The sequence below is a fragment of the Pseudophryne corroboree genome, chromosome 6 (assembly GCF_028390025.1).
Source record: "Pseudophryne corroboree isolate aPseCor3 chromosome 6, aPseCor3.hap2, whole genome shotgun sequence".
In the NCBI taxonomy this organism is placed as follows: Eukaryota; Metazoa; Chordata; class Amphibia; order Anura; family Myobatrachidae; genus Pseudophryne; species Pseudophryne corroboree.
This window is the reverse complement of record NC_086449.1, coordinates 839,747,429-839,757,842: the sequence shown is the minus strand read 5'-3', so window position 1 is coordinate 839,757,842 and position 10,414 is coordinate 839,747,429. Positions and strand designations below refer to the sequence as shown.

Here is a 10,414-nt window from a genome sequence, read left to right as displayed (position 1 = left end):
GGTGGGGTAATAAGGAGGGGTGATACAAGGAGGAAGAATGTACCTGGTGGTAAGTGAGGGTGGGGTAATAAGGAGGTGATAGAAGGAGGAAGAATGTACCTGGAGGTAAGGGAGGGTGGGGTAATAAGGAGGTGATACAAGGAGGAAGAATGTACCTGGAGGTAAGTGAGGGTGGGGTAATAAGGTGATACAAGGAGGAAGAATACCTGGTGGTAAGTGAGGGTGGGGTAATAAGGAGGTGATACATGGAGGAAGAATGTTCCTGGTGGTAAGTGAGGGTGGGGTAATAAGGAGGTGAAACAAGGAGGAAGAATGTACCTGGTGGTAAGTGAGGGTGGGGTAATAAGGAGGTGAAACAAGGAGGAAGAATGTACCTGGTGGTAAGTGAGGGTGGGGTAATAAGGAGGTGATGCAAGGAGGAAGAATGTACCTGGTGGTAAGTGAGGGTGGGGTAATAAGGAGGTGATATAAGGAGGAAGAATACCTGGTGGTAAGTGAGGGTGGGGTAATGAGGAGGTGATACAAAGAGGAAGAATGTACCTGGTGGTAAGTGAGGGTGGGGTAAAAAGGAGGTGATACAAGGAGGAAGAATGTACCTGGTGGTAAGTGAGGGTGGGGTAATAAGGAGGTGATACAAGGAGGAAGAATACCTGGTGGTAAGTGAGGGTGGGGTAATAAGGAGGTGATACAAAGAGGAAGAATGTACCTGGTGGTAAGTGAGGGTGGGGTAATAAGGAGGTGATACAAGGAGGAAGAATACCTGGTGGTAAGTGAGGGTGGGGTAATAAGGAGGTGATACAAGGAGGAAGAATGTACCTGGTGGTAAGTGAGGGTGGGGTAATAAGGAGGTGATACAAAGAGGAAGAATGTACCTGGTGGTAAGTGAGGGTGGGGTAATAAGGAGGTGATACAAAGAGGAAGAATGTACCTGGTGGTAAGTGAGGGTGGGGTAATAAGGAGGTGATACAAGGAGGAAGATTACCTGGTGGTAAGTGAGGGTGGGGTAATAAGGAGGTGATACAAGGAGGAAGAATACCTGGTGGTAAGTGAGGGTGGGGTAATAATGAGGTGATACAAAGAGGAAGAATGTACCTGGTGGTAAGTGAGGGTGGGGTAATAAGGAGGTGATACAAAGAGGAAGAATGTACCTGGTGGTAAGTGAGGGTGGGGTAATAAGGAGGTGATACAAGGAGGAAGAATGTACCTGGAGCTAAGTGAGGGTGGGGTAATAAGGAGGTGATACAAGGAGGAAGAATACCTGGTGGTAAGTGAGGGTGGGGTTATAAGGAGGTGATACAAGGAGGAAGAATGTACCTGGAGGTAAGTGAGGGTGGGGTAATAAGGAGGTGATACAAGGAGGAAGAATGTACCTGGAGGTAAGTGAGGGTGGGGTAATAAGGAGGTGATACAAGGAGGAAGAATGTACCTGGAGGTAAGTGAGGGTGGGGTAATAAGGAGGTGATACAAGGAGGAAGAATGTACCTGGTGGTAAGTGAGGGTGGGGTAATAAGGTGATACAAGGAGGAAGAATGTACCTGGGGGTAAGTGAGGGTGTTGTAATAAGGAGGTGATACAAGAAGGAAGAATGTAGCTGGTGGTAAGTGAGGGTGGGGTAATAAGGAGGTGATACAAGGAGGAAGAATGTACCTGGTGGTAAGTGAGGGTGGGGTAATAAGGAGGTGATACAAGGAGGAAGAATGTACCTGGTGGTAAGTGAGGGTGGGGTAATGAGGTGATACAAGGAGGAAGAATGTACCTGGAGGTAAGTGAGGGTGGGGTAATAAGGAGGTGATACAAGGAGGAAGAATGTACCTGGGGGTAAGTGAGGGTGGGGTAATAAGGAGGTGATACAAGGAGGAAGAATGTACCTGGGGGTAAGTGAGGGTGGGGTAATAAGGAGGTGATACAAGGAGGAAGAATGTACCTGGAGGTAAGTGAGGGTGGGGTAATAAGGAGGTGATACAAGGAGGAAGAATGTACCTGGGGGTAAGTGAGGGTGGGGTAATAAGGAGGTGATACAAGGAGGAAGAATGTACCTGGGGGTAAGTGAGGGTGGGGTAATAAGGAGGTGATACAAGGAGGAAGAATGTTCCTGGGGGTAAGTGAGGGTGGGGTAATAAGGAGGTGATACAAGGAGGAAGAATGTACCTGGTGGTAAGTGAGGGTGGGGTAATAAGGAGGTGATACAAGGAGGAAGAATACCTGGTGGTAAGTGAGGGTGGGGTAATAAGGAGGTGATACAAGGAGGAAGAATGTACCTGGGGGTAAGTGAGGGTGGGGTAATAAGGAGGTGATACAAGGAGGAAGAATGTACCTGGGGGTAAGTGAGGGTGGGGTAATAAGGAGGTGATACAAGGAGGAAGAATACCTGGTGGTAAGTGAGGGTGGGGTAATAAGGAGGTGATACAAGGAGGAAGAATGTACCTGGTGGTAAGTGAGGGTGGGGTAATAAGGAGGTGATACAAGGAGGAGGACTGTACCTGGGGGTAAGTGAGGGTGGGGTAATAAGGAGGTGATACAAGGAGGAAGAATGTACCTGGTGGTAAGTGAGGGTGGGGTAATAAGGAGGTGATACAAGGAGGAAGAATACCTGGTGGTAAGTGAGGGTGGGGTAATAAGGAGGTGATACAAGGAGGAAGAATGTACCTGGTGGTAAGTGAGGGTGGGGTAATAAGGAGGTGATACAAGGAGGAGGAATGTACCTGGTGGTAAGTGAGGGTGGGGTAATAAGGAGGTGATACAAGGAGGAAGAATACCTGGTGGTAAGTGAGGGTGGGGTAATGTGGTAAATCACTGCAGCTTATAGATCTCCGGGGTCTATAAAAGCCCTGCTCGCCGGCCCTTGCTGCCTCGGGATCTCCGATAAGCGGCCCTCAGAGCAATGACACATGGGTCTGGAAACTTATCCTGGATCATTTACCGCATGGATCGCCTAATAGCGCTATCGCTCTAATAGGCAGTTCTTGCCGGGAGGTAAATTACCATTGTCACTTGGTGACCGCCCATCGGCCTCTATTTGGGACGTTTATTTTCATGATAAAAATGCGGAAACATTACACAGTTTTTTATTTGATATAAATCCTTTTCAGAATGGCGTCCATATATCCGAGGAGGGACAGCGGGAATGTTCCCATCAGTATCTGCAGGATCTTGTACAGATGGATCCTCCCGACGTGACCAGGCGATCCGTCCGCCAAATCACGCCGAGAGTGCACGAGCCGCTTCCCATTCAGAGCGTCTCTGTCCAGGCGTACGGACGGAGACGCTCTCCATTAAAGTGAATGGGGAGCATCTCCGTCTGGGCACGCACGTCCGTCCAGGCGGAGACGCTCACAGTGATTGGGCGCGCCTAGTCACAGCAGAAGGACATTAATGGAGGCTTCATCTGTACGTCCCGCTCCAGCCTCCCAAAAGTGGATAATTGATTAAAATGTGAACATAGGCTTTATATTAGTCTGTATGCAGTTATATCTATGTGCTTTATATATAAAACGTATGCATACAATTTATATATAAACCACATAAATATAAATGTATACAGGCTATTATAAATCGCACGTACACATCTGGATCAGTGTTGGAGCTGGACATATACTGCAGATATAGCGCTGCAGGAGGAGACTATTCACTTTGTAAGAGCATGACGGAGAATGCGCAGAACCGGGAATGGAAGGTTATTGTGTCGGATTTATGAAAACCTAAGCTTTCTAGAACCTGCAGGAACAGCCGTTACCGCAACCATGGCGCCTTTGGAGTTTTCTGCTGAGTAGCTGTTATAAAAAAAATATAGTGTATGTATCATGACGATATGGAGATTTTTGCTACATACGGCCCATAGTCTAGAACAGTGGTTCTCAAACTCAGTCCTCAGGACCCCACACGGTTCACGTTTTCCATGTCACCCAGCAGCTGCACTGTGTGTAACCAACTGTCACATTTTAAAAATCTACAGGTGACCTGCAAAACATAAACCGTGTGGGGTCCTGAGGACCGAGTTTGAGAACCTGTGGTCTAGAACCACAACTCCCAGTAAGAAGCCAGCTGTAGCAATAGCGCCAATAATGATTCTGAGACTTTTCTTGCAAGAGATGTTTATTTGCAACCGCACAGGACAGATCATTATAACACTCCAATTGTAAAACCATAATACACATCTCTCAGACTTCTTACAGCACAAGGTTACACAACACACACAGTGCACCCCACCCCCCTTCCCCAGTGCATGCATGAATGATGTCACTGTTCATTAGTAAATGTACAAATAAACTATAGATAATATGGTAACCTCAGGATTAGAGATGTGCACCGGGATATTTTTGCTGGATTTGGATTTGGCTCTGATTCGTTGTCCAGATTTGGATTTGCCGAAACGCCATTACTGGTTTTAGATTTTGACTTTTTTTAAAAAATTGACAAAAAAGGTAAAATTACATAATTTGGGCTTTTTTTGTTCTAGAGTATTATTAACTTAAATAACATTAATTTCCAGTAAATTTTGACCACCTCGCAGCTCATAATATTGTTTTCACCAATATTGGCCACAGGCTGCAGCGAGCTGGCTGGTTACTAGGCAACAGAGCAGTAGCACAAACATATGGCAGTTTATAGCACATCTATGAAACATTGCCACATTGTACTGGGGTACAGTGCACAGAACAGTACAAACAATATATCTATATATATTTTTTTAACTCTCAGCTCGGTTCAAACTGTGTGGAGTCACGGGACTGAACAAAGGGCACTAGCGTAAAGCGTACCAAACAGTACAAACAATAAGCTATATAATTATAATTTTTTTTTCTGTTTTTGAACTTGCAGGTTGGTTCAAACTGTGTGGAGTCATAGGGCTTTGAACAAAGAGCACTAGGGTAAAGCACACCAAACAGTAAAAACAATAGAACTATATATTTTTTTCTGATTTTTAACTTGCACCTCGGTTCAAACTGCGTGGATCACAGGGGTTATATATGCATGTGAACAAAGCGCACTAGGGTAAAGCGCACCAAACACACACAGTGCAATATAATATACTACAGGTGTGGACAGATTTGTTGGTACCCTTGCAGCTCATTGAAACAATGCTTCTTTCCTTCTGAAAAGTGATGAAGTTAAAAGCTATTGTCTCATGTATATTGGCATGCCTTTGCTAATGTGTATCTGCATGTATAATGTATATACCTTTGCTATTTCATGGAGTGAAACAAATACATTATGAAAGAAATAAATTATTGCTTATTCTACCAAGATCGTCTAAAATGGCTTGGACATATTTAAAGATGAAAAAGGGTTGAATTATAGTGATATTTAAACTTCAGTCTTCTAACCAGTCATTCAGCCTTTATATATGGAGAAAAGTGGTAATTCTGCGTTTGGTACCATTGTGTGCACCACACTGAACACGGACCAGAGAATGCAAAGCAAAGGAGATCAGAAAGATAATTATAGACCAGCACGTTAAAGGTAAAGGCTATAAGACCATCTCCAAGCAGTTTCATGTTCCTGTGACTACAGTTGCAAATATTAAGATATGTACAGACCATGGGGCTATAGTCAAACTCCCTGGATGTGGCCACAAGAGGAAAATCAACCCCAGATGAAAGAACAGGACAGTGAGAATGGTAGTAAAAGAGCAAAGGAAAACTTCCAGAGATACAAGCTGACCTCCAAGGTCAGTGATCGTCAGGGTCTGAGCGCACCAGCCAATGATTCATGAGTGGCAGTGGGCTTCATGGGAGAAGACCCAGGCTCTATAGGATGTGCAACTGAACATTAAGCCTCGGGTCCCAGCATCTGTGTCCAGGCCACGTTCATTTGTTTCATTATTTCATTATTTCAAATATTCTGTTGAATCAAAAATGAAATGCAAAGTCTGATTCCTAATAAATCTGAAAGAAACAGTCCTGGATGATCATTTTGTCACTTTCAAGTTATATCAGAAAAAAGTGGGTTCTTCCTTTTTCATGGAAGATGCCAACAAATCTGACCACCACTGTATACACTAGACAGAGGAGAGTCGCCCTTCCTATAATGGGCGATAGCAGGCGCATCTAATGCAGAAACAATGTCATTGCTCATCAAGAAATGTACACATGAAAGATAATATATAGATAATATATACATAACACCAGGATACCTCAATAAAATGCTAGATGTGGGAGTCCGGTGATGTCACAAACTGTCTATGCGTTAATATAGGTAATTACAGCTGTGTCTACTGGGGTCAGGTATGTACTACAGGACTAGGGACCCCAAACAAGCACTCACAGGGGCAAATTTGGCCTTTAAGCTTCCACCATTATATACACTATAAAGCAATTAGACCCCACCCCTTGCCCCTCCTTCCTTCCCACCACCCACCCTCCTCTATATGGATACTGTTTCTGAGGAGACAACACCCCATTCAGCCCCTGCATATGTCACAGCCAATAGAAACAGTAATAAGGTAGACATTGGCTGACAGACAGCTTATTGCAGCCAATCACATCTCTCGGTCAGTCTGATGGAGGAATCCTGCAAATATGTATATTTATATTATTTATGCTGAAAGTTTCTAACTCACCAATAAGGGAATAAATGCAGTCACCTGGGGATGCAGGGGGAGGGGCTCGCCTGTAGCTCCACCCAGTGTGACATTCTATTGGCTATTTTTCCTCTCCCTGTGATGTCACCAGTGTCTGGGTGGATTACTCCTGGCTTCTGATCAGCCGGTAATTTTTATGTGACCTGCGTCTATGTACAATGCAGCATGAAGGGGCTCAGTGAATCTGGCCTTGAACGTGTGCAAGTGATCAATAGTATCATCTTCACGGCTGGATTTGAAAGCATAAAATGACAGCTGTCCCCCCTCATAATCCAGGCATATCAACACTCTACGCCAGTGAACATCATCATCCAACTCAATCTTTCTCCTGCCATGGATCACTGAAAACACGTTCTTTTTAAATTTTTCATATCTAAAAATCCTGCTCATAGAGAAACACCAGGACCTGTTATTATATCCAATGTCTGAGTGATCCCCTCTCCTGTCTATACTGGGGTAACACATCCCCACCCTCCAGTCCCCTGATCTAATGATATTCACATCCCAGTAATGTCGCCCTGAGGAGAATCCCCTGGTGCTTATTACCTGATAACACCCAAATCTCTCCGGTGTCTCTGGATAATCCTGGGGTGTTTCTGAACTGAAAACAATTTTCCTGTCATCTGATAGACGAAGAAATTTATTAACTGTGTTTTCATCAAAAAATAAGATCCCTGTATTTATATTTATCATTACATCAGATTCATTATTAGCAGCTGTGGCTACATCCAGTAATATGTCTGTAGCCTCCTGCACATAGATCCCTGTATTTATCCCTGTTATGATATCAGATAATGTGTGTAATGTCCCTGAGATGAGACCCACATCCAGATCTCCTGCACCACGGACCTGGCTATCATGTCTCTCTGTGTCCTCAGTGTCACACACGTCACCTGTGTCTGGTTCCTGTAAGACAGTCACTGGATCAGACATGTTACACAGCTCCTCAATGTGACGCATCTTCCCGGACAGCTCGTCCTTCTGTATTTCCAGCTTCTGGATCAGATCAGAGAGTGAGAGTGAAACGCGCTGTTCCTGCCTGGAGATCTCACTCAGGACTCTCTTCTCCAGGTCTTCCAGCTGTCTCCTGATGTCTCTAAACAGGGCAGTGACTGTCTCTGTTACACCTGCTGCTTTTCCCTGATCTTCTCTCCTGCGCTCCTGTAGACTCTGGACTCTTATCTCAGCCTCCGCTCTCTTTGTGATCAGTCTCTGCAGAACATCTCTCAGCTTCTCCTTCTTCTTCTCAGAGGCCTCATCCAGTGACTCCACCTTGTGTCCCTGATGTTCTCCAGCCACAGTGCAGGACGCACAGATACAGACCGAGTCTTCTGTGCAGAAATACTTCAAAATCTCTTTATGAACGGAGCATTTTCTCTTCTCCAAGGAAATAGTGGGGTCAACTAAGACGTGTTCTGCTGACTTGTTGTGTGTCCTCCAATGTGTATCACACAGAGAAGTCTCGCACTTGAGACAGGATTTAAGAGCAGGTACTGGAGATTGGACACAGTAAGTGCAGAACACCCCGGTTCCCTCTTCTGGAATAGAGTAATCATGTTCTGCTATATTGCAGAGCTTTCTCCTTTTCTCCAGTGCAGGACGATCTGGAAACACAGCTCTGCATTCAGGACAGCTGTAAACTCCAGCCACCTCCTGTGCATCCAGCATACGATCAATACAGTCCCGGCAAAAGTTGTGGCCACATCTCAGGGTTACAGGATCTATATAACTGCTCAGGCAGATGGAACAGTCCAGCTCCTGTCTCAGAACAGCAGACGCCATCGCTGCAGCAGGAGAGAGAAATGAAAGTGAAAGTCTCTGACACACAGAAACCAGTGCGAGCCAGTGGCAAACGCAGGATTTTCATGGGGGGGGGGGGGGGGGGGGGGTTCTGTGTATATATATGTGTATATATATATATGTATGTATGTATGTATGTGTATATATATATATATATATATATATAGTTTCAAAGGTGGCTGGCACTCCGTATTGCTGTAGGATATTTGCCCAGGTGCCTTCCTTACCACTCAAAGTGGAAATGTATGTATGGAAAATGCTGGCGGCACTCACGGGACTTAGTATATGCAGAAATAAGCAAAGGCACTCGCGCCTATATATACATATATATATAGGCGCGAGTGCCTTTGCTTATTTCTGCATATACTAAGTCCCGTGAGTGCCGCCAGCATTTTCCATATATATATATATATATATATAAATATATATACACACAGAACTGGTAAAGTCGGCACTCTCTTGAATCAACAGCTGCCCTGGTGCCCTCCTAAAATCCGAAGTATACTGATGCCGTTCTTATAGAGAGGGGTATGCATCCATCCGCTCCCAGTATGTAAAGAACAGGCCGCACTCTCGGGTCTTGGTGAAAAAAGTCAGTGTATTGAAGAAAAATTAGTGATGTAAATGGCACATTGCGCCAACATTTCAGCGCCGCGCAGGGCGCTTTTGTCAAGGCTGTGTGCAAATGCTGCAAAACAAAACCAAACAGTGTATAATCTTACCTTATAAATGAGAGACTGAGTCACGGAGCTGCGGGGACTGGCGTTCGGCGGGGCTCCCGGTGGGTGTTCCCTTCGCGTTACCAGGAAGTGACGTCACTGGTTGCTAGGTTACCGCGGACGTCCCTGCCGCCGCTGTTAACCCACTGTTCCTGACACGAAGAGAGAAACAGAGTGAAATGAGGTCGTGATTACATAGTGAAAAGTGTGTATGAACACGACCAAGTAGACAGTATGTGGAAGGTGACATTAGGGAGATCTGTATTCCCACTAAGGAGAGCGAAACCTCAAAGAGAAGAATGAGTGCACATTGCGTCAAAGAATAAACTTGTTTAAAAACTGATTAAAAAAGATTGTTACTGACCAACTTTTTAATGCCAACATTTTTCACCTATGTACATGGTTAAATGTAGATAATTATATCTGCAATGACCACTGCTATATTATAGACTACGTATGGCTATAGAACATGCAGAAAGTTGCACCGGTGTTTCAAGTGCGCATAGTATGTGTGCAAAAACAGGCACTCAAAATGAGTGTTCTACTATGTCGTGCCATATATCTATTTACTGATATGCCACCAAAGTACTACATGCTATTTACTTATGTGACACATGCTAAAGACCAGTAGGGGTGTCATGCAGTGTACCAGTAAGACTAAAATGAAAGAGAGAAAGTTAACTGCTCATAAGTAATATGTAACTGTTAAGCTGTTATTCGCTACATATAAAGTGGAACCCATGTTCATTGCCAGAATACACTCCAGGCCACGTGTTCATTGAGCCCGTGTGGTGTTAATGTGGACAGTCGATGTATCCATTCAATCTCTCGTTGGGCTAAGGCTTTTGCTCGATCTCCTCCTCTTGCATTAGCTGGTATATGATCTATTATCATATGTCTGAGATGTTGTAATTGATGCTGGGCTTGTTTGAAGTGACGAGCCACCGGCTGGTCATTCGGTTTGCCCTCCAACGCTGCCTTGATAGCAGATCTATGTAAAGCCATTCTCTCCCTAAAGGTGCGGACAGTTTGGCCCACATATAGTAAGCCACATGGGCATGAGATGACATAAATTACAAATTGTGACATACACGTGACGTGATGTCGAATTTTAAACGTTTTCTTGCTTTTTGGATGGATAAACATCTGGCCTGTGTCCATATGCTTGCATGTGGTGCATGTCAAGCATCTTTGACATCCTGTTTTAAACGCTATCTGTTTCCTTTGTGTGACGTCAGTTTTCACCAATATGTCTCTAAGGTTGCGTCCTCTTTTAAAACATGGCATGATGGTGGTGTTTTTGAAAACAGGTAAT

The 10,414-nt window shown here is 44.6% G+C and overlaps 1 protein-coding gene across 3 annotated transcripts in view; it reads right to left on the bottom strand.

The window, feature by feature from the left end:
* Positions 1 to 4,074: 4,074 nt before the first annotated feature.
* LOC134933884 (E3 ubiquitin-protein ligase TRIM11-like) overlaps positions 4,075 to 10,414 on the bottom strand; it is an 8,933-nt gene continuing 2,593 nt past the window's right edge. Inside the window, exons 2-3 of one of the 3 annotated variants that reach the window (XM_063929424.1) lie at positions 9,103 to 9,251; positions 4,075 to 8,364 (exon numbers count right to left, since the gene is read on the bottom strand). In XM_063929424.1, the coding sequence (XP_063785494.1) occupies positions 6,701 to 8,362 (1,662 nt within the window). In that variant the 5' untranslated portion in view covers positions 8,363 to 8,364; positions 9,103 to 9,251 and the 3' untranslated portion in view covers positions 4,075 to 6,700. The remainder of the gene's footprint in view (positions 8,365 to 9,102; positions 9,252 to 10,414) is intronic. The other 2 variants (XM_063929425.1, XM_063929423.1) reach the window with 2 other exon arrangements.